Source organism: Xiphophorus hellerii, chromosome 14 (genome assembly GCF_003331165.1).
Source record: "Xiphophorus hellerii strain 12219 chromosome 14, Xiphophorus_hellerii-4.1, whole genome shotgun sequence".
Taxonomy (NCBI): Eukaryota; Metazoa; Chordata; class Actinopteri; order Cyprinodontiformes; family Poeciliidae; genus Xiphophorus; species Xiphophorus hellerii.
The window spans coordinates 27928682-27953866 of record NC_045685.1 but is presented as its reverse complement, the minus strand read 5'-3'; the positions used below and the strand labels follow the sequence as shown (position 1 = coordinate 27953866).

Genomic DNA, 25185 nt, shown 5'->3' with positions numbered 1-25185 from the left:
AGGAAACCGTCTATCCAGACTTTATCTCCTGCAGGCTGATACCAAAATGTTCTGTTACTAACATCTGGAGCCACCAGATCTCTGGTGCTGATGAGATGATTACAGGCTTTATATGTGAGAAGGAGAATCTTACATTTTATTCTGGATTTAACAATCAATGAAGAGAAATTAAAGGAGGAAAATGATCTTCTGTCAATTAATCAATCAATAAATGAAGTTTATTTGTTTGGCATGTCAGTAACCAGGCAGATCAAAGTGCTTTACATCACCAACCACCGGGCCGCGGACCGGTACCGGTCCATGGGCCAACTGGTACCGGTCCATGGACCAACTGGTACCGGTCCATGGACCAACTGGTACCGGTCCATGGACCAACCGGTACCGGAGCGCACAAGAAATAAATATTTCCGTTTTATGTATTATGTGAGTCTGGAGGATCTTTTATTTTTCTTGGTTTCTGCTTCTGTTTCCTCTGATTGTTTCTCTGGTTGGAACATTTTTCTGTTGTTGCATTTTGCAGCATTGATGTGTTTGCTTGGTGTGTTGCCATAGTTTCATGTTTTTGTGTTATCAACAACACAAAACCTGATCAGATGCAGCAATCAGGAGAAAATACAGAGACTGTAAGATCAAATCAGAAACATCAACAGATAATCAATAATTAGAATCAGATTGTTCAGTTTGGATTTAAATGTTTGGATCTTTGAAATAAAATCTTTTTATCAGCTCACCAGGATGATGATCCAAACATTCAGCTAAAAACACAGAAGAAAAACATTCAACCATTCTGCAGTGACCTCTGACCTCTGACCTGAATCCTACTGAAGGAGCTGAAACATGTTTGCTGATGAGCAGAGAGATAAAATACCAGAATCTCACTGATAGTTTCAGGAATCGTTTGGTTGATCGAGTCAAAAGGTTGAGCAACAAAATATCAATATATATAAATATCATTTAATCCAGGCCTGATTCATGAGTTTAATTTTAAATAATTATGTTGAAGATGTTTAAAAATCAATGTCTGACTTTCATTTCTTCATTTTCATAGAATCTTTATTCATTATTATCTTTGTCAGATTCCAGTGATTTTCTGTGACCATTGTGGGTTTTAACTTCACTGACTGAGAACCAACAGTTTTATCCATGTGAACCAACAGTTTTATCCATGTGAACCAACAGTTTTATCCATGTGAACCAAGAGTTTTATCCATGTGAACCAACAGTTTTATCCATGTGAACCAACAGTTTTATCCATGTGAACCAACAGTTTTATCCATGTGAACCAACAGTTTTATCCATGTGAACCAACAGTTTTATCCATGTGAACCAAGAGTTTTATCCATGTGAACCAACAGTTTTATCCATGTGAACCAACAGTTTTATCCATGTGAACCAACAGTTTTATCCATGTGAACCAACAGTTTTATCCATGTGAACCAAGAGTTTTATCCATGTGAACCAACAGTTTTATCCATGTGAACCAACAGTTTTATCCATGTGAACCAACAGTTTTATCCATGTGAACCAACAGTTTTATCCATGTGAACCAACAGTTTTATCCATGTGAACCAAGAGTTTTATCCATGTGAACCAACAGTTTTATCCATGTGAACCAAGAGTTTTATCCATGTGAACCAAGAGTTTTATCCATGTGAACCAAGAGTTTTATCCATGTGAACCAACAGTTTTATCCATGTGAACCAACAGTTTTATCCATGTGAACCAACAGTTTTATCCATGTGAACCAACAGTTTTATCCATGTGAACCAAGAGTTTTATCCATGTGAACCAACAGTTTTATCCATGTGAACCAAGAGTTTTATCCATGTGAACCAAGAGTTTTATCCATGTGAACCAAGAGTTTTATCCATGTGAACCAACAGTTTTATCCATGTGAACCAGCCGTTTTATCCATGTGAACCAACAGTTTTATCCATGTGAACCAACAGTTTTATCCATGTGAACCAACAGTTTTATCCATGTGAACCAAGAGTTTTATCCATGTGAACCAACAGTTTTATCCATGTGAACCAAGAGTTTTATCCATGTGAACCAACAGTTTTATCCATGTGAACCAACAGTTTAATCCATGTGAACCAACAGTTTTATCCATGTGAACCAACAGTTTTATCCATGTGAACCAACAGTTTTATCCATGTGAACCAACAGTTTTATCCATGTGAACCAACAGTTTTATCCATGTGAACCAACAGTTTTATCCATGTGAACCAACAGTTTTATCCATGTGAACCAAGAGTTTTATCCATGTGAACCAACAGTTTTATCCATGTGAACCAAGAGTTTTATCCATGTGAACCAACAGTTTTATCCATGTGAACCAAGAGTTTTATCCATGTGAACCAGCCGTTTTATCCATGTGAACCAACAGTTTTATCCATGTGAACCAAGAGTTTTATCCATGTGAACCAGCCGTTTTATCCATGTGAACCAACAGTTTTATCCATGTGAACCAACAGTTTTATCCATGTGAACCAACAGTTTTATCCATGTGAACCATCAGTTTTATCCATGTGAACCAACAGTTTTATCCATGTGAACCAACAGTTTTATCCATGTGAACCAACAGTTTTATCCATGTGAACCAACAGTTTTATCCATGTGAACCAACAGTTTTATCCATGTGAACCAACAGTTTTATCCATGTGAACCAACCGTTTTAATCAGATGAATTAATGTGAGATAAACTCTGAGGTTAAAGGTCAACACTTTGCCTCATTTCTTTTTTAAACTGAGTTAAACATTTCAGAGAAATCAGATATTTAGAACCACATGACCAGGAAGCTGAAACTTTTCCTGTTTCTGTTTTTAAACTCAAACATTTCTCACCATCAACAGCATCAAGTTTTCACAGTTTTTTAATCACTAAATATAAATCATGTAGAGAAGAGGAACTGATCGGCTTCTCGTCTCTATCAGCAACAATAAACACATTTCACCACAGAGGAGAAAAACGGTTCACTGCTAAAATTATGATCAGAAAAAATGATCAGAAATGTTCAGCTAGCAGCTGCAACATGTGATTTTCTGCTTTTAGGTGTTAAAAATAACCATAAATGTGGAGTTATGGTGAAAACTGAGAGGCTAAAAGGAGCTGATTTAACCTGATGGCTGATTAAAGGAGCCAACAGATGAAGAAAAGTCTGGAAACATCAGAGCCTGAAGCAACAATGGGAAGAAGAAGGTCAAAGGTCAAACTTTTTCCACAATGAGGAGAAAAACAGAAACAGGAAACAAGAAGACGAGTTTCTGCTGCTGATGTTGGTTTATCTACAGGCTGCATTAAGTTACTGAAACCAGAAGTTAGATGATGAAATAAAAGACTTAAAGTTCAGGTCATATTAGCAGTCAGGCTGATCTCAACCTGAGTGATGAAGCTGAGTTAGATCAGCCTCCTCTTCATCACTCCTTCATCACTGAAGCTCTCAGCTGTAAATAAAACCTCCATCTGAACTCAGAGCTGATAAAAACTGAAAATCCTCTTTTAGTTCATGAAACAGTTTTAAAGAAGCTTCATGTCTGAGTGAAATCAGTATTTTAGGATCTCCAGCTTCTCATCCATCAGGATAAATCAGACTCTGATGTTCAGCTTCAGCCACCATGTCTGGATTTAAAGCTGATCAAATAACAGCAGAATCTTCAGTTTTCACCATTAACTCATTTTCTGCTGTTTTATCAGTAAATTAAGATTTATATTGTAATTCAATCTGTTCAGGGTAACAGTAACAAAATGACATCTGTTGTCTCTGAACTAAACACAAACAAGAGTTTAGTAGAAATTAAGTTATTATAAAATCACCTCTAAACCTGAGACTAACATTAAAGTTACATAAAAAACAGAATAAATTCATTCATTTATTATTTGATGCAGATTCTGAGACACCAGAAAATTATTTATTGTAAAGTTTAAAATAAAATCCTTTCCATCTTCAGAAGCTAAATTAGCATGAAGCTAATCTGAAACTTTAAATTTCCAGATTAAAAACATTCAAACATTTAAACCCAGAGCTTAAAATCCAACATGGCCGCCGCACAGTAACAGCTGCTGGAATTAAATGTTTTATTTCCTCTGCTGGTCAACATGTTGCTGCTCAGTTAAAATACATAAAAAGCAAAGAATTAGCTTGTTGTTAGCTTGTTGTTAGCTTGTTGTTAGCTTGGGCTGCTGTTAGCCGCTAGCCCAGTCTCTGAATGCAACACTTAGCTCATGCTACTGGTTTCCTGGGCTGCTACTGGAAACCAGTCCAGCTAAATCCCAGTAGATCTGACTCAGCGATGAGAAGCTAACAGCTGCTGGAGGTCAGAGGTCAACTCTGGGCGACCTCACTGAGGAGTAGAGAAGATTTGGGTCTGGTTGATTCTCTGGAAACAAAAACAACAAAAAGTTTGATAAAGATTTTAAACTGCAGCAAAGAAACAGAAAAACTAATTTATAAATGTGAGACGAGAATTAATGAGTTTAAACAAACGTTTCATTTTTCATGTTTTATTATTTCCATGTTTCTGTTTTTGTCTATTTCATTGATAAAAGAGGATCAATCCTCCTGCCTTCATTTCAGATTCCTGACGTTGATTTAAAGAGAAAAACTAAATAGTTTGGATCTTAATCTGTTGATTTCCATTAGATTTTCATTTCATTCAATAATAAATATGAATAATTCATGTAAATAATAGAAATCATGAGTGAAAAGGAGCAGAAAGAAGAATAAAAATATAATTTCTGTCCTCTATTCATGTAAAGATAATATTATCTCTTCACCGTAAAAAACTATTTTAGACACAAAAACACAGAAAACATCAGTTTGTTCCTGTTTGGTTCTGGTTCTGTTTCTCCTCTGATGGACCGGAGGTCGGCCCAGTTGGTCCTCTGGTTCTGCTGGAGATGAACAGCAGAACCCAAACTAACTTCTCCCTCTTCAGTCTGGAATATTCTGTTATTTTAAAGTTATTTTTTTACAGGTTTGTTGAATAAAGCTGATTCTTTTGGGTTCAGAATGTGCTGTTTGGACCAGCAGGTGGACCGGTTCTGTTCACATGCAGAACAGCAGTGGTTCTGAACATGGATGGATCGGGTCGACCTGAACAGGCAGCAGCAGTGAAACTCACTGCAGGATGAAGTCAGAAACCATCAGGCCTTCAAACGCTGCGGCTCCACATCTGGTTCTGATATTTATCATCAACTGTTTATTTACCAAACCAGATCAGAACCAGTACCATGTCTGCAACTGGACCTGATCAGAACCAAACCGGAGAATTTCATCTGGATCCTGAAATGTTTTGATCAAAAATGCTGAAATGATCAGAGATAAAACCTGTTAGTAGAAATTAAAGGTCAGGACAGTCTGACCTCTGATCAGATTATCAGATTAATCTGATATTAATCTGATACTTATAATAAATGAAGTTTCATCCTGAGAGCAGGAGGATCAGAAACTTTCCCTCCTCTGTTTCTGTCATGAACATCTTCAGGTTTTCAGTTTTTTATCTTTCCTCTGCAGCTGCTCAGCTAATCACTAAATATAAATCCTGCTGATGTGTTTAAACCTGAAAACAGGAACTGATCAACTTCCTGCCTCTACCAGAAAAACTGAACACATTTCACCACAGAGGAGAAAAACGGTTCTAAAATTATGATCGGAAAAAATGAGCAGAAAACAGAAGCAAAGACATTCAGATAACAGCTGGAGGAGGAAGATGAACTTCTGCTTTTAGATGTGAAAACAACAGAAAACATCAAGTCAGGATGAAACTGAGAGACTAAAAGCATCTGATGTTAATCTGATGGTGGATTAAAGTCCAAACGTTTCATGTCCAGCATCTGATCGACACTCAGAGTGGAAAAACTTCATCTTTAGTTTTAAATGTGACTGAAAACATTTAATCTTCCCTCATTTTTCTCCATTAAAGCACCAAAGAGGCAGATTTATTCAAACCTCACTGACTTTGTTTTACTGTTTCAGTGAGAAACTTAAAGTTTGATGTAACGATCAGATTCTGTTCTGCTAAAACTCATTTCCTCATTCAGACGCTTGGATCTAACGGACATCAGGAATCCAGACTGCAGTCAGAGTTTCAGATTCATCTCTGCTCAAACACACATGATGAAAGGAGAACAGCAGCTCTGCAGCACCTGGACAATCCTCAGGTAGAAAAACACTCAGCAGGATCAACAGGACAAACTGATTCCTCCAGTCAGAGTCTCTCAGCCTCCGATTCACAAACATGAAACCTTGACAAGTTTCTAGAACTCAGTTCTGCTCTTTGCTCCAAACCACAAGAAAACTCTGAAAATATTTAACTTTCTGTTCATGATCTGATGGAAAAATGAGAAAACCTGACATTATCCTGGAGAAAAGGAATAAAAACGATAAATAATGTTGATGTTGAAACGTTTTGCTCTCAGCTTCTGATGGAAAGTTTCACCATAAACACGATGATGAGACGATGATTGTGGTTTCACAGGAACGTTTTGTTCAGAGAAACTGAATGACGAAGCAAATGGATCACTTCTGCTTTCTGCCACAATGAGACTCTGCTGCCGGCTTTGACTAGACACAGGGCCGTGCAGAGACCTATGGAGGGTCAGGGGCTCAAATTTAAAAAGGGCCACATTGAACAAAAACTCCGTACAACAACATAGCAACAACCCACATTAACCAAGAATCTAACTGGATCCTACTGGATCATCGCCATCATGCAGGAAATGCAAAGCAAATCTAGTCTCTATTTTCCCCAACAGGTAAAAAGTTTCTGTTTCTGCTGCTGACAGTCCTGGAGGGCTGAGCTGATCTGAGACTGTAGCTGTTAAACAGACCAGAGGAGAGAAGGTCAAAGGTCATGAAGTTATGAAATAAGCTAATTTGCTGCCATTTTACTAATGAAGCCCTAATAATATCTATTTAACCTCTAGAACAACCTGGCTGCAGACTGATTTATAGATCAGAAACTCAAAGGGGTTAAAACTATATAATAGTTGATGTTAAACCTCTAGATCTAGAATTATAAGACTGGGATATCAAGGCAAAGAAAACTCAGTAGCTGCTGGTAGGGGCCATTCAGGGGCCTCCAGACACTCAGGGGCCTCCAGACACTCAGGGGCTTCCAGACACTCAGGGGCCTCCAGACACTCAGGGGCCTCCAGACATTCAGGGGCCTCCAGACATTCAGGGGCCTCTAGACACTCAGGGGCCTCCAGACACTCAGGGGCCTCCAGACACTCAGGGGCCTCCAGACATTCAGGGGCCTCCAGACACTCAGGGGCCTCCAGACACTCAGGGGCCTCCAGACATTCAGGGGCTTCCAGACACTCAGGGGCCTCCAGACACTCAGGGGCCTCCAGACATTCAGGGGCCTCCAGACATTCAGGGGCCTCTAGACACTCAGGGGCCTCCAGACACTCAGGGGCCTCCAGACATTCAAGGGCTTCCAGACACTCAGGGGCCTCCAGACATTCAGGGGCCTCTAGACACTCAGGGGCCTCCAGACATTCAGGGGCCTCTAGACACTCAGGGGCCTCCAGACACTCAGGGTGTGGGAGCTGAGACCTGTGGGGCCAAACCGGATCTACGACTAGGGAAGGACCAGGCTGAGGGAGCGCTGAACTGTCACGTCTTGGGCTTCCGCCCATTGCACTCCTAGACAATTGGTTGTTTTTAATAAATTCCTCTGTAGGGTTTAAAAAATGTTGCTGGTTGCCGTGTCCTCCCTATATTTTGTTGCGGCCATCCGAGCCGGGCCGTAACATCTCTTTCATCTCTCCTCTCTGGTTTCTTCTGTTTTTTCAGTCTCTGTTGTTTCCTGATTTCCTGGACATTCATCAAAGTTTTTATAAGTTGTTTTTGGATTTATTTAATGAAAACTTTATTTCATCAAAGACTTGAATTCTGCTTGTATTTTGGTCCAACTTCATCCACACATCATGACAACATTAAGTCTGAAACCAACTACTGATCATTGACAGGCTGGTGTTACATCATATTATGTAACCACCGTATTTTACAGTAGGAGGAGCTTTTGAGGTTTTACACTTTAGCTCCACCTTGAAAGAGAACATCTTATGCTAAAAATAAGTTTGGGCAGAGAAGTCATAGAAAACAAACACAAAACAAAGAAAAACTCAGAAAACTTTACCTCTGGCCTTTGACCTCTGCTTCTTCTTCTTCTTCTGGTTGATGACTCTCTCTCCATGAGTCCCATCTCCTGTTTTTACTGCTGAATAAACTCCAGCTGCTTCACTGCCTGATAAAAGATAAAAAGTCATTTATTTCTGTCCAATCTGCTGCCTGCATGTAAAGATCAAAGATCAGTCAACAGTGAAACCTGCTGAATTCTAGTTACAGTCAATTACAGTCAAAGCTAAAGTAGAAAATTAGGCACAAATAATTATTAGTTAGTTATTGTTTAGATTCAATTTGCCTGGAAAAGTGTTTGTTACATGCAGTGGTGGCTGCATGCAGGATTTCTCCTCCTGCTCAGGTTGCTGCTGAACTCCAGCAGGTTCTTCTTCTTCTTCTTCTTGTTTTATGGCGGTTGGCAAACAACTTACAGGTGCATTACCGCCACCTTCCAGGTTGGAGTATGGATCACACGCTTATACCCTCCCCATAATACCCGTCCTTCTTAGAAATCTAAAAATACTCTCAAATATTATATCTCCTGACGATTTCTGAAATATTTCTTCTAAATCTAATTTACAATTATTCATCTCATTAACCAACATCTCTCTCTCCCTTACATACTTATTGCATTCTAAAAATACATGCTGTATTGTTTCCATCTCTCCACAATATTCACAACAACCTGTACTGTGTTTATTAATTAACTTAAGAGTACTATTTAACCTTGTATGCCCAAATCTGATTCTAGAAATAAAATCTTCTTCCCTTCTATCCCTATTACCTTTTCTATACCCCCCAACTCTTTTTTGAATTTTATAATAAAATCTCCCTTTTTCTCCTCTATCCCACTGTTCTTGCCATTTTTCCTTCATATACTGCTTAACAACACTTTTTATCTCATTTCTACTTATTTTAATATTTAATTCAACAATTTCTTTATTAGAGGCTCTCTTAGCAAAATAATCTGCCAGTTTATTTCCTACCACACCGATGTGAGCAGGAATCCAAATTAATTTAATCTGAGGTCCTTTCTTCTTTATCCTGAAAATTATCTGAACTATATCCTCCATAATATCTTGCCTAACTTCTGATTTCATTCCTTTTATACTAATTAATGCACTACTAGAATCTGAACAAATTACAAACTTTCCTTTTCCTATTCCCTCTATCCATTCTAAGGCTATTAAAATTGCCATTAATTCGCCTGTATACACTGTTAGTTTATCACTAATTCTTTTATTTTCCATAACATTTAAATCTGGAGCAATAAATGCTATCCCTACTTGATTATTTGACATTTTTGAAGCGTCTGTATATACTTGGATATACTTTGAATATTCTTTATTAATATAATTTTCCACTTCATTCTTTTCCATCTCTCTTCCCTTTTCCAATAATTTTAAGTCAACTTCAGCCTGTTCTAAAACCCATGGTGGGATGGCAGGAGAGACAACTGCCAAACTAACTTGAACTTTATCAATCCCAATTTCCTCAAGCAGGTTGAGCAGGCCCAGCTGGTTTCACTCTGCCTCTTGATTAGCAGTATAAGGCTAGCTGGGAAACTGATTTCAGGGCCTCTTGGCCAATTGGGCAGCATCCTGTGTGCTGCAGCTTTGTGCTGCTGTGATGGAGGATTTGTTTGCTAGAAACCCTGGTTTTTGTTGTTATTCTCCCCTTTAATTTCTTTTAGGTTTGTGAGCTATTATTGTTACTAAACTACAAAAAAGTAACTGTTAGGGACGCTCAAAAATGAAAAACTGGGCTTCCGGTTTCCCATGCGGACAGGGTAGAGGTAGCAACGGACTGCTCTGGAAAAATCCAGCCTCTTAACTAATTTCATCCCACAGAAAGCTAATTTTACTCAATACAAAAACATCTTGGCTGGTGTTTTTGATTATTTACCCACTACTGGTGGCCTGTATGAGCGTGAAAGGAAGTAAGAAGTTGGAAGCTAGATTAGCGCTAGAGGCTATCACTGCACTGCTTCAGCAGCACAGTGAGGATCTAAAATCTGAGTTCAAATCTTCTGCCAACAAGCTGAGCTCCAAGCTGGACCAGGTGCAGCAAACCCTGGAGGAACAGGCAGAGCCAGTCTCCTCCTTAGAGGATCTGGGCCAGCGAGCGGCTGGCCTTGAAGACTCATGTGCTGCTCTCTGTGAAAACAACGCCAAGCTAAAAGACAAAGTGACCTGGAGAGCCACAGCAGATGGCAGAACATCCGCATCCTCTGTCTGCCCGAAGACACTGAAAGTGGGCCCCATACTCACTTTTTCTCCAACCTTCTCTGTGAGTTATTTGGGAAAGAGGAGCTCCGTCTCCACCAGAGCTCGATAGAGAGCACCGCTCTCTGGCAACTAAATGGCCCGCAGGACGTCCACCTCGCCCGGTGATCCTTCGCCTGGATCGATACCTGACCAAAGACCTCATCATTCGGGAAGAGAGGAAAGCTCGACTACGGAGGTGCATCTGTTCGTATTGTGGAGGACTACAGCCCAGACATCCTGGCCCAACATGCAGAGTATCAGGACATCATGGCAGAGCTCTACAAGCGGGGCCTGAAGCTGGCTCTTCTCTTCCCAGCCCGTCTTCGCATAACGCAATCCAGCGGTGCCAAAAAGTTTCTAGGTTTGGTGGAAGAGGTTCAACATTTCATCAAGAGGCTTTCAGAACCACAGGAAGACCAATAAAGGAGCAACGCTCTACCGAGGGCTTAGTCCAGAAACACAGGCGGGCTGCTTTTCCTCCGGGCGCAGCAGGTACTGTAAATATAGCCTGTTATCATATTACTTTTTTTACCAATGGACTTATTCTGGCCATCCTTTTGGTTGGTATTGGACTTTATGAATGGAAGGGCAGCTCTATTAATACCTGTTTGTTCTTCCCAGCAGTGTCTGGAGCCTCTTTCCATGCCATTTCTTGTGGTTGCTTTAAATTTTATTACATTACTACTTTTCTAAAGTGTTCATGGAGGCCAGTAAATTATGTCTCAAAAATCTGTATCAGTGTGGGGGGTCTACACCTACTCCATGCCCACTAGGAGCAGTGGTTAGTTTGCTATAGGCAGTTCTGTTTCTCTGATTCCGAGGTTGTTAGTTATTGAAAGATTGGATCTCTGAGAATGTTAAGTTTGGAGAGCTTGCTGCCACATTGTTGATTTTTATCTGGCAGCTGTTTATGATGGGGAGTTTTATGGGGGGAGGCTAAGGTCACAGCCAGGGGTCTCACAGGGTTCTGTAACTTTTCTTCACCTCTTTTGTTTCAATCTCTGCCTGCTGTACTGCTATCGTACTTATCAAAGTAAGGTAGCACACAAACTCTGAAATCATGAGTCAGCATTTAATTTTTTAAGTTGGAATGTCAAAGGTTTAAACCAGCCAGTGAAGAGAAGGAAGGTTTTCTCCCATATTAAACAATTTAATAAAGATGTGGTGTTTCTGCAGGAGACTCACATCAGGAGTTCAGATGGGGGTCGTCTCCTATCATGCTGGAGGGGACAATGTTTTCACTCCCGTTTTCAGGTTAAGGGACGATGGTCTCCATGCTGATCAGCCAGAATACTGTACTCTGTTTGAGGCTGACAACCTGGTGGCTGATGAACATGGCAGGTTTATTATAGTAAATGGGAAACTAAACGGCACTCTGGTCGCCCTGGTCAATGTTTATGGTCCTAATACAGATGATGAGATTTTTTTTAAACAACTATTTTCTTTCCTACCTGACCTCAATAAATACTCACTGGTCCTAGGGGGCGATTTCAACTGTTGGCTGGACCCAGCTTTGGACCGCTCATCCCTTAAAAGTTATGTCATAAGCAAGTCTGCATCAGTCATCCAAACCTTTTTATCTGTGTGATGTGTGGAGTACTTTAAATCCTGACAAGAGGAAGTACTCCTACTTCTCACATGTACACAAAACTTATTCAAGAATCGATTATTTTATTACAGATGCTAAAAGGCTGCAGCAGATCCGTTCCTGTGACCATCAAAGCATCGTTATTTCAGATCTCGCCCCACTCACTCTGTCCCTGTTCCTTCCTCACCTCCCCTAAGAACTGGACCACGGTGTTTCAATTCAACCCTGCTGTCGGATGAAAACTTTGTAAAGTTTATTCAAGATGAGATGTTTCTGTTTTGCTACTAACTCTTCCCACGAGACCTCCAGCCTTGTGGTATGGGATGCTTTTAATGCCAACATTAGAGGCCAGATTATTGCCTGTTCAACACAAAACCACCTATGAACAGAACAACCTAATTCAACAAATCAAAGAGGTTGATGTAAAATATGCTCTGAATCAGAGTCCTGAACTGTTCAAAACAAGGCTTGATCTATTGACAACACACTCAGCTGAACGCCTGCTTTTACACAACAAATCCAAATTTTATGTGCATGGCGACAAACACGATAAACTATTGCTCAAGGGCTCTAGGGCAAGGCAAACTATTTCTAGAATTTGAAACCAAGATGGCAGTATAGTCACAGATCACGGTCAAATTAATGATGCATTCAGGGACTTTTATGAGGAGCTCTACAGCTCACAATCACAGACCAATTCTAACATGACTGATGATTGTCTAGCTAAACTTCACATCCCTGTAATTTCACCAGAACCTAAGAACAAGTAAGATGAACCCATCTCCCAGGCAGAGGTCGCCCTAGCAACAGCCTCAATGCAACCTGGGAAATGCCAGGACCGGATCGTCTCCCCTCAGTATCTGTCAAACAATCAGACTTACTCTCTGTGCAGCTCAGCTCCACCCTTACTGATTGTTTTAAACACGGATCCCTTCCTCAATCATTTTACCAAACTTGTATTGCACTTATTTAAAAAAGGGCAAAGATCCAGTGGAAAGCAGCTCATACAGACCTTTCTCTCTTCTAAAATTCTTGCCCGTAGACTCGAAACTGTTTTACCATCAAAAGACAAACAGGTTTCATTAAATCATATTTTAATGTTAGATGGCTGCTTAATATCGTTTATTCCAGCGCCACAGATTCGGCTGAGTTGTTTTCTCTTTGGAAGCTGGAAAAGCCTTTGACCGGGTCGAGTTTGACAATCTTTTTGCTGTCCTTAGTAGATTTTGGAGGAAACTTCATTTAATGGATTAAACTATTATACCAGCAACCGTCTGCCACGGTTTGTACCAACTTTCAGACCTCAAAACCATTTAAATTCCAAAGAGGGACCCATCAGGGCTGTCCTCTTAGCCCCCTGCTTTTTGATCTGGCCATAGAGCCTCTAGCCATTAAAACCAGTAAAGAGATATCCGGCATTTGGAGGAATGACATGGAACATAAAGTGTCGCTTTATGTAGATGACCTTTTACTTTTTATTTCCAAACCATCAACCTCATTGCCTCTTGCTCTCGATATATTTAGCCAATTTGGTCAGATTCCTGGGTATAAGCTGAACTTTACCAAAAGTTAGTTTTTCCCCAGAGGTAATAAAGCTAATATGTCAGATTTAGCTAATCTGCCGTTCAGAATTGAAAGACAAATTCACATACCTTGGTATCACAGTGACAAAAAAACATAAAAATCTGTTCAAAGAGAATTTGATTCAGCTGTTGAACCAAGTGAAGGATCCCTCACAGAGTGGACGCCCTTTTCCATGTCCCTTGTGAGACGCATCAACTCAATTAAAATCAATATACTACCCAAATTTCTATACCTCTTTCAGGCATTACCTGTTTTTATTCCTACTACTTTTTTAAAGAGTTAGACTCGACTCTCATCTTTCATTTGGCAGGGTAAACGCCCAAGGCTTAATAAAGTACAACTCCAAAAACCTAAACAGCAGGGGGGGCTTTGCCTCCCCCAATTTCTGGTTTTATTATTGGGCCGCCAACATTAGATGTTCAGTGTTTTGGTATTTTTACTATAACCTGGGTGGCTGTGGAGCCACATAGTGGTAACAATATATCCATCTGGCCTTGCTCTGTTCCTCACTTTCACTCTCTCCATCTAACCCTGTTTTAACCCCTGTAGTGAAACTCGCTGAAAATATGGGGCCAGTTTAGGAAATACTTAAAACTTCACTATTTTTCCCTCTTAAGTCCAATTGGACTTAACTATTTTTTCACACCATGTTTTCAGGATGGGATGTTCCTGGAGTGGCACCGGAGGGTCTTACTCATTTTAAGGACCTTTTCATAGAGAACAATTTGGGATCCTTTGAGGAACTTAGCAATAAATATGGTTTACCTAAATCCCATTTTATTAGATATTTGCAAACCAGAAACTTTATTCAGTCTCAGTTTTCAGGCTCAGTTTCTCTGCCAGAGTTTACACTGTTGGAAACCATCCTATCATTGAACCGACTGGTAAAGGGCTGGTTTCATGGCTTTATAATAAAATGCTGACTGTGAAAGAGACCTGCTCACCTGAACTTAAAACTTCATGGGAAGAAGACTTGAATATGACAGGATGAGACCTGGACTCTGTACTAAACCTGGTGAATACAAAACTCTCTGTGTGTCATTTTCTCATTCAGGTCAACATACAGCCCATCTCTCCAAAAGCAAACTATCTGGTTTCTATCCAGAAGTCACTGCAATAAATGTAAAACTGCCGTAGCCACACTGGTCCATATATACTGGTCCATATGTACTGGTCCATATGTACTGGTCCCGCTCTGGGTCAGTTCTGGACAGATGTTTTCCTACGATGTCTGGGTTGGCAGTAACACCTGGTCCTCTCTTGGCTCTCTTTGGGTTCAGTGGTTCAGTGTTGCCTTTACCTGCCTCTAAACGACAGGAACTGGCATTTAGCTCTCTGATAGCGAGGCGCACAGTTCTGACCAGGTGGAAGGTGCTGGCAGAACCAGCACCTGCCAGGTGCAGAACCAGCACAAGCAGCGACTCTGTGACTTTATGTCATGTTGAAACTGGAAACAATTAGATTCTCTCCAACACTAAACTGGTAAATGTGAAGAAACATGGGGCCTTTCTGGACTCATTTCAAAATGTACAATAATGCTCCAGATTGATTCATTTTATTAAAATGTGATCCGTTTCTGTCAGGGACAGGAATGTAGTGGACCTACTGGGATAAATGGGATTACTGGGTAGGGATTAATGTCCTGTATATTATTTTATGTCTGTGTTGGATAAACACTTTTATTCACAAACTGAATACAGAAAAGGAAAAAAAACCTCAATAAATGACAATGATTAAAAAAAGAAAAACTGGACTGATTGATATCCGATAGTAACACCGGTGTTATGCCAAATTTATCAATACTTTATTTTACAATTTTTTAATCCGATTTATTAATCGTAAGAATAATTTATAATCACTTGATTACTAAAATATTCGTTTATAACAGCCCTCTATCAAATGCTTTAAAATCCAAAACCAGAAAGTCGAGGAATAAAAAGAAAAACAAATATTAGAATGAATTGGAGAAGAACCAAAATGGCAAAGGTTCAGCCAATGATCAGCTCCAGGAGGATCAGAGAAGGTCTGTGATTGGCTGTGAGTTCTGCAACAATCAGACGATGATGTCTATGTGAAGCCAAGCTACCAGCAGGAAGTCCCACAAAGTCCCATTGTTAAAAAACAGACGTGCTGAAGCGGCTGCAACATGAACATGTTAACGGACCTAAAAAGAAATGACGTAATATTTTATGGACTGATAAAGTAAAATTGTTCTTTCTTGTTCTCAGACAGTTTGTCAAACTCTGCAGACTCTGAATTCAGCCACAGTGAAGACGATGAAGCACGGTGGTTCAAGCATCATGATGTGGGATGTTTCTCATGGTGTTGGTCCTTTTTATGAGATACCAGGGATGATGGATCAGTTTGAGACAACAGAATACTGGAACAAGTCATGTTGATGTATCATGAAATGGGTGTTTCACATACATACAGTATGCTGAAGGCATTTCATGTTTTTCTAAACTGTGAATAGTTTAATTTAAGTTTCTTTGTGATCATATTCATTACAGGAACAGAAAGTTTTTGCTTCATCCTCTTTTCTGTTAAAAACATTTTTTAAAAATGTGGTTTCAGAAAGAAGAAGCTTTCTGCAAAAGAAGAAGTTTTACCTCTGGCCTTCGGTTTCTTCTTCTTCTCGTTGATGATTATCTCTCCATAAGTCACTTCTCCTGTTTTTACTGCTGAATAAACTGCAGCTGCTTCACTGCCTGAGAAAAAACACAAACATCTCATTTATTTCTGTCCAAGCTGCTGCCTGCATGTAAAGAAATTAGATTAGTCACAGAAATACCAACCTGCTCAAGTCTAGATATAATCAATATATATTATATAACATAATCAATGTTACAGCAGCAAATGTAAAATAAAAGGTAGGAAATGAGATACTTTGAACTATTAGTTGATTGTTTATTAGAGTCAGTTTGTCTGTAAAGGAGGAAACAGTTGTTATAGCAGAATTTACATTTTAAACATTTGGCATTTCTTTTTAAAGACAATAATCCTGAACAGAGCAGCAGCTGGTATCTAACTGTTCAGGTATTTTATTTGTTTTCTAACATGTTCCGCTTCACATTCAGCTGAAGAACAGAAACAGGAAGCTGGACGACTGCAGAGCTGTTAGAGTCAGTTAGCAGGAAAACCAGGCAGCTCCTACAGACTAGCGGCAGCATGTGGAACGCCATCCATCTTCTAACATGTAATCACCTTGTCTACATGTTGTTTTTTATGACATAAATGGAGGTTTGTGTCTGTTACTGATGATAGGCTGAGTTGCTAGTTTTTATTTTAATATGTTTCTTTATCTCCCAGACTGCATCCATCTTTGCTCCAGTCCACTGAGCCTTTCACTGGTTCAGTCTCCTGAAAGACGGGTTTATAGTTGATGCATTGAACAGGGTGATGCTGGTGCTAATCACATCATTAGCACCTTTTCACATTAGCTGCCTCGCACGCTGTCATGGCTGCATCTCTGAAGTTTAACTCAACATGGAGTTTTTACTCAAAACTGAATATTTGGAAGATCAACAGAGTCTCCAAACTTCTGGACCGACTCTCAGATCCTCTTTTTGTATTCCTGCATCGTTGCTCCAGATTTCAGGATCTTCTGTCTCTGGTATCTTCCAAGGTTCCTGTTCCATCATCACTACCCATCTTCCTGTTAAATTTTTTTTTTTTTTACCCCTCCAGGGGGTCTTTTTGTGGGCTCTAGTGTCCCTTATATGATAGCAGGCTGACAGGAAACGGGGAAGGAGAGGGAGGAAGACATGCGGTAAATGTCGTCAGGTCCGGGAGTCGAACCCGCGACGGCCGCATCGAGGACTCAAGGCCTCCAAATACGGATCGCGCTAACCGCTACGCCACCACGGCACGCCCCTTCCTGTGGCCTTTTTGAACTGATTAAAAACTATCTAGTTTGTTTTTCTCTCAGACTTTCCTTCCACACTCTGGTTGGGTTAGTTTTAGTTTTTGACTACACTTCTGGAATCTGTCAGTAACTGAAAATACCCCCAAGCAGACTTGCTACCGCTGTTGCTGTGGCCAGTCAGATATATGAGAAACGTTGTTTGGAGTTTGATTTGAGGTACCGTATTTTCCGCATTATAAGGCGCACCTTCAATGAATGTCCTATTTTAAAACTTTGTTCATATATAAGGCGCATAGAATAGACGCTACAGTAGAGGCTGGAGTTACGTTATGCATCATTAGATGGAGCTGCGCTAAAGGGAATGTCAACAAAACATTCAGACAGGTCAGTCAAACTTTATTAATAGATTACAAACCAGCGTTCTGAAAACTCCTTTCATTCTCAAAATGAATAAACAGCTGTTTTATTATTTTCCCTGAGGTAAAGTCAGTGACGTGGTATTTTGGTGACAGTTTATCTTTTAACAACAGCAAGGTATAACATATAGTGGAGGGGAACTTTTCCTCGATTCAATAAACATGTAAAAAACAGTCTGATGCTGTTACGGTAAATCAAATCACAATATAGATCCACTTCCGCTATAACCATTGATTCGTTCATGTTAAATTCTCTGGCTGCTGCTCTGTTCCCATGTTTTACTGCGTCACTGATCGCCTTGAGCTTAAACTCTGCGTTGTAAGCTCGTCTCTTAATAGGAGCCATTTTGGGGTCGTTACACAAAACCCAGCCTGCACCGCGTGCTTCTTCTTCTACGGGGGAAAATGAAGTCGGCAGCTGCTTACCGTAGTTGCGAGACCAGTTGTGGCTCAATGTTGGTCCATATATAAGGCGCACCGGATTATAAGGCTCACTGTCGGCTTTTGAGAAAATTGAAGGTTTTTAGGTTGCGCCTTGTAGTGCGGAAAATACGGTAATAATGAGCCAATCAATGAATGTGATCAGCTGTCAAATGGTTTCGGTGCCGAACCCTGACTTGGTGCTGCTAGTTCTACCCCAGAAGTTGGTCCTAAAATCCTGAGAACAGCCGGACTGAGTCGTGTCAGACCTGCTAATGGCAAATTAATCTGTTCAGGGCGAACTGGGACAGAACCGGGACAGAACCGGGACAGAACCGGTTAGAGACGTTCTAGTGGAAAAGTGTCTTTAGGAAGCCAAAACCATCGGCACCAGACTGAGTTACTGGTGATCTTTGTACTCTAGTGGGACTTTCCCAGTTAGACCTTTTGCCCTAAAGACACAACTGGCCATTTTATTACTGCATTTAAAACCAGGAAACAATATTTACTGTCATAAATTTACATAGTTTAAATCTGGTTCAGATTTTTGGTCCATAAGTAACAATGGAGTTCATGGGGTTTAGATCAGTCACTGCTAAATGAAATAAAGACTCATTACTATACAGAACAACTATTGTTAAGACTCTACATTCATTTAAACATTTTATCTGACATTATGAAGAAAACCTGATAAACAGCAACAAGTTTTTAAAACTGAACTTTTAGTCCTGACAGATTTTAAAAACCTGCAAAAAGAGAAAAAGTTTAAACAACTGTAATATCTTTAAACAGTGAGTCACTAAAGATGTGATGGAAACTGATCTGAAACTAAGACCACAAGATTCTTGACCATCTTTAGAGATGAAACTTTTCACCACAAAGTGGAAAATAACAAGAAACCACTAAGACCAGACCACAGAGAGGCCCAACCAGTCTGAGCTGCTGGAAGAAACAAGATCAAGTTTCACTTCTCACTTCACATCAGAGCAGCTATGAGTCAGTAGAAAAAGAATAAAAATAAATTTAAACTCTGGTTGTTCTGCAGGTGAAGACACGACTAAATGTTTCTGAATTATTTTTTCTATTTGCTTTTTACAGCTCAACTTTACAATCAGCCATAACATTATTAAGCCTCTCACTGAATCCAAACCGAGTTACTTTTTAAAACAACTACAGTGTTTCTAGCAAAGATCAGAAGTTTGTAAATAAACTGAAATCTTTCACTGCTTGTATTGTTTCTTTGGGTTTTAATGTTTATTTTAATAAGAACTGTGCAGATTTATCCCAGATTAAAATAAATGCTCATGTTGCACATATAAAGTTCCCTGATCTAAAAAGATCAGGGAACATTTTCTGTGCCTTGATCTGACCCCAGCCTGGGGTCTTTCTGTCTGCATGTTCTCCCTGTGCATGGTGGGTTCTCTCTGGTTCTCTGGCTTCCTCCCAAAAACATGACTGTCAGGTTAATTGGTCTCTAAATTCTCCCTAGGTGTGAGTGTGTGTGTGTGTTAATGGTTGTTTGTCCTGTCTGTCTCTGTGTTCCCTGTAACAGACTGTCTACCTGTCCAGGTGACCCCGCCTCTTACCATTAGCTGGAGAGGCAGCAGCTCCTCCTGACCCCAGCAGGGACAAGGTGTTAGAAAATGGATGGATCTACTGAACACGTGTGAATATGTTGAATTTTCTGTATTCAATAATTCATAACAAAACACTTGAACAGCCAAATATGTCCAGCAATGACTTTGGAAAGGGAAAATATCTTTACTGTTATCTTTACATTTAAAAGATTCTGTTTTGTTTTACTTTTTAGCAGCATGAATGCCTAAACAGTGACCAGTTCCTCCATTTTGGATGTTGAAGTTACGACACAGAGGACGACTGTCTCCATTCTCACAGTTTGCTGCTTGTATCCTGAACATTTGAAGCCTGATGTCACTTTGACTGAATTCCCTTCATAGAGAGGCGCAGGCTGCAGCAGAGCTTTGGGACCGGACTCAGGTCAACCTGCCAGACCTGAGATGAAGATGTTATCATGTGACTGATGTTTTTCTGTCTCATATCAGTTTTTATTATTTTGTTCTTAGAAGTGTAGCCGGGGCATTTTGTCCCGAAAGTATAGTGTTGTGCATTCTTCCTTTTGCCCATATTTGGAAGATGCCGTGACAGAGCACAGCTGGTTCGTTAGCCAGACAGGTAATCAGCAGTTGCATTTAAAAGCAGGTAGATCGCTGAGGAGATCAGATGGGGGCGTAGAGGATCGAGGGGCCAAGGCTACGGAAAAGGCGGAAGAGGCACGATCAGACTGTGAATGGTTGGAAGGATGTCAGAGGGAAATGTATCAGGTAGTGATTTTGCGGAAATGGAAGAGGGTGCTGATGATGTGGATAATGAAGGACCTTGGCATATTCAAAAAGCTAAGCATAAACGGAAAAAATCAAGACAACAAATAGAATCATTTGTTTCCGAGGCTGAAGGAGAAACTGTTACGATGTCAGAATTTAAAATAGTTCTGAAGTTTGTCAAAGAGGGTGTGTCCTTTGGTAAGTGGAATCCAATAAAGCTGACAAAAGAAATCAATTCACTGGTTGGAAAGGTGAAATTTGTTAAAATATTAAGAGATGGATCGTTATTGATTATCTGTAATGATATAAAACAAAAAGAAAGGGCGCTGAATATAAAAAGAATCCTTGGTGAGAATGTGAGAGGAAGACTTTTGGATGACAAGAAGTATGTATGCGGAGTCATTTCGGGGATTCCACCTGATGTACCAGTTGATGAGATCAAGTCTAATGTTTCAGGAGGGAAAGTGGTGGAAGCCAAACGATTGAAAAGAAATAAAAATGGAGAGAGGAGTGATAGTTTTTCTATCATGTTAAAATTTGAAGAGAACAGTCTGCCAGATAAAGTGTTTGTGGGATATATGAGTTATGATGTCCGACCATTTATTCCTCCGCCGCTGCGGTGCTTTAAATGCCAGAAATTTGGACATGTCGCGGCAGTGTGTAGGGGGAAACAGAAATGTGGGAGATGTGCTGGGGATCATGAGTATGGGAAATGTGAGGAAGGGGCTCCGCTGAAATGTTGTAATTGTGGAGGTGGGCATAGTTCAGGATTTAGGGGATGCATAGCTAGTAAAAGAGCTGAGGAAGTTCAGAAAATCAGAGTCACTACTGGCATTACTTATGCGGAAGCAACGAAAAAAGTTCCTGTTCAATCAATATTATACCCAAAGAAAGTGTCTGGAGGAGGAAAAGAAGGATCTAATTGTTCAGAATGCTCTAAGATTAAAGGTGACACTTTACTCATGACAAAGGAGGATTTTGTATTGTTCATGGTAGAAGTTGTTAACTGCACTGCTCAAACACAAAGGAAAACGGAAAAAATTCAAATAATAGTGAAGGCAGCCCAAAAGTATCTTGATTGTAAAAATGTTAATTGGGAATCAATAAAGAAAAAATTAAATGAGACACAATCTTCTCAACCTCAATCATGCAGTGGCGGCCCCTCTTCGTTATGATAATTATTTTCCAGTGGAATGCAAGAAGTCTTATTAGTAATGGTCTAGAGTTTAAGAAATATATTTCAGATTTGACAGTTAAACCTCACCTGATTTGCATTCAAGAAACCTGGCTTAAGCCTCATCTGGATTTCAAAATTTCTGGGTATACATCAATTAGGAATGATAGAAAAGAAAGACAAGGAGGGGGAGTAGCAACTTTTGTACTAGACAGTATAAGATATAAAGTGGAATCAATAGGGGAAAATTATGAATCAATAGTTATTAAGATTTGGATAGAAAATGACCAAATGTCGGTGATAAATTTTTATAATGCAAACAAGAAGTTGTCCATTCAGAATCTCAATGAAGTAAATGATCAAAATGTAGGTAAGACTGTATGGTGTGGTGATTTCAATTCTCATAGTATTTTATGGGGGAGTCTTAATACAGATGTAAATGGAGAGACTGTTGAAGAATTTCTTGAGTTACAATCTCTGGTTTGCCTTAATGATGGCAGCACTACTAGATATGATTGTTGTAGGAATTTAAAGAGTGTTTTAGACCTAACATTGGTTTCAAATACATTAGCTGGAATTACTTCTTGGGAGGTGATTGATTCTCCAATGGGCAGTGATCATTTTCCTATTCTAGTTTCAGTTGGTTCTGAAGTGATAAAAGAAGAGGAAGGACAGATTCCAAGATGGAAGTTAAGTAACGCTAATTGGGAGTTATTTAAAAATTTAGTTGATAGTCAATTTAATAATCTGGATGAGAATTTGTTTTGTGATGTGGAGATATGTTATTCAAATATTAAGTCTGTCATTATTAATGCAGCTGAAAGTTCAATTCCTAAATCAAAGGGAAGAGGAAATAAAAAGTCTACTCCATGGTGGAATGAGCAATGTAGTATTGCTATAAGGGGAAGAAATAAAGCTTTTAAATTGGTAAGAAGATGTCATACCTTTGAGGCACTAATTCAATATAAGAAAGCACAAGCTATAGTTAGGAAGACTATTAGAGAAGCTAAGAAGGCTTGTTGGAGGCAATACTGTAATTCCATTGGAAGAGAGACCAAACTGTCAGAGGTATGGAGAGTTATTAAGAAAATGAATGGTGTTAAAAAGAGTTTTTCCTTACCGGTTTTAGAATTAAATGGGAAAATAGCGGTTAGTAATAAAGAAAAAGCTTAATTATTAGCAGTAACGTTAATTAAGGTGAATAGTTCAGAAAATTTATCTGAAGAAATGAAAAGTAATAAATTAGATTTATTGGATGGAAATCCAGAAGTTACTACTAGGAGAGAAGTCTCAAACCAGGATTTAGATATGCCTTTTTCTATGTATGAGTTAGAAAAAGTTATTAATAATGCTAAGCAATCAACTCCGGGGAAGGATGGAGTGTGTTATGTAATGCTCAAACATTTTAAATATTCATCTCTTACTGTTATATTAAAATTGTTTAATCTGATTTGGATGACTGGGAGAATTCCGGTAGAATGGAAACAGTCAGTTATAATTCCCATCTTAAAACCTGGTAAAAATGCAACAGACCCATCAAATTATAGACCTATAGCTCTTACATCTCAATTAGGGAAAATAATGGAGAAGATTGTTACAGATAGGCTTTCTTATTTTATTGAGAGTAAAAATAAATTTTGTCCATTCCAGAGTGGTTTTCGAAAAGGGAGAAATACGATGGATGCAGTTCTGTGTCTAGAGTCAGAAGTAAGAAAAGCTCAAGCGAATAAAGAGTTAGTGATAGCTGTGTTCTTTGACATTGAGAAGGCATATGATATGTTATGGAAAGAAGGACTATTGATTAAATTAGGGAAAATTGGTATAGGAGGTAAGATTTATAATTGGATTTTGGATTTTTTGTTTGGTAGAGAAATAGAAGTTCGGGTAGGGGTGAATTTCTCTTCTATATATGCTGTTGAGAATGGTACCCCCCAAGGTAGTGTGTGTAGCCCAATTCTCTTTAATATTATGATTAATGATATTTTTGATGAGATAGATAGTAGTATAGGCAAATCTTTATTTGCAGATGATGGTGCTCTATGGATTCGGGGACATAATCTGGTTTATTTACAGAAAAAGATGCAGGCTGCCATTTTGAAAGTGGAAGGTTGGGCTAATAAATGGGGTTTTAGGATGTCAATCGCAAAGACTCAAGTAATTTGCTTTTATAGAAGACATAAGGAAGTTAAGTTGAATCTTTATAAACATAAACTTGAACAAGTGAAAACAGTGAAGTTTTTAGGTGTCATCTTTGATGAAAGCTTAACTTGGAAACATCAAATAGAATTAGTTCAAATTAAATGTAAAAAGGTGAATAATTTGTTAAGATGTCTCTCAGGACAGGAATGGGGAGCTTCAAGAAGTGCACTGTTGGGAGTTTATCAGGCGCTCATGAGATCTATTATGGATTATGGGGGTATAGCATATATGGCAGCTGCTGACAGTCATTTGAGAAAACTTGATAGTGAGCAAACACAAGCATTGAGGATTTGTTGTGGAGCTTTCAGAACATCGTCTTTAGCTGCTTTACAAGTAGAAACCGGTGAGCTTCCTCTAAGATTAAGAAGGTTGAAATTAATGTACATGTACTGGGTGAACCTACAAGGACATAAGTGTGATCATCCAACTAAGATGTTGCTGAAGGAATGTTGGGAACATCATAAATTAAATTGTAATAGTTTTGGATGAATTGGGGAAATAAAGGCAAAACAGCTTGGTTTAACTATGCTCCAGTATAGTGCTACAGTTCCTCAATCTGAAATTCCTCCATGGTTATTTCTAACTCCAGAAGTTGATCTTCAATTAAATGAAATTCTTAAAAAGGGAAAGACTCCAGAATGGGTTGTAGTTGATAGATATTTTGAAAGATATAAAGACAACATAATTATATATACAGATGGATCTAAAGATCCACATAGTGGTAGAACTGGGGCAGCAGTGAATATCCCACACCATAAAGTCTTGATTAAGAGGAGAACAGCTGACCATTTAGCTGTTTTTACAGTTGAATTATCAGCCATCATATTGGCCTTAGAATGGTTGCTTGGTAATGATAATAGGGAAGTAAGTACATTTATCATAGCATCAGATAGTCAAGCAGCATTATTAAGTATTAAATCTGGTAAATCTAGCAGATTAGATTTGATATTAAGAATATATCAATTATTAGTTCATCTTCATAACAATAAATGCTTGGTTCAATTTGTCTGGATTCCGGCTCATGTAGGTATAGAAGGAAATGAGGAAGTAGATATTCTAGCTAAGCAGGCCTTGAAATTAGATATTGTTCATCTGAATATTCCTTTGAGTAAAAATGAGGGTAAATCTATTATTCAAAAAGAAATTATTAAGATTTGGCAGGAGATATGGGATAACCATGATAATGGGAGACAACTAT

At 39.2% G+C, this 25185-nt stretch overlaps 1 protein-coding gene and 1 long non-coding RNA gene across 6 annotated transcripts in view; one reads left to right on the top strand and one right to left on the bottom strand.

Annotated features, from left to right (window-relative positions):
• Positions 1–2858: 2858 nt before the first annotated feature.
• LOC116732602 (Fc receptor-like protein 5) overlaps positions 2859–25185 on the bottom strand; it is a 291331-nt gene continuing 269004 nt past the window's right edge. For 3 of the 5 annotated variants that reach the window (XM_032582899.1, XM_032582898.1, XM_032582900.1), the window contains exons 8-10: positions 16181–16279; positions 8149–8256; positions 2859–4380 (exon numbers count right to left, since the gene is read on the bottom strand). In XM_032582899.1, coding sequence (XP_032438790.1) covers positions 4319–4380; positions 8149–8256; positions 16181–16279 — 269 coding nt within the window. In that variant the 3' untranslated portion in view covers positions 2859–4318. Of the gene's footprint in view, positions 4381–8148; positions 8257–16180; positions 16282–25185 lie in introns of all 5 variants that reach the window. The other 2 variants (XM_032582901.1, XM_032582903.1) reach the window with 2 other exon arrangements.
• LOC116732682 (uncharacterized) lies at positions 14199–23883 on the top strand. Its single transcript, XR_004341850.1, has 3 exons — positions 14199–14220; positions 16589–16591; positions 23874–23883. It is a non-coding gene; the product is annotated as an uncharacterized LOC116732682 (long non-coding RNA).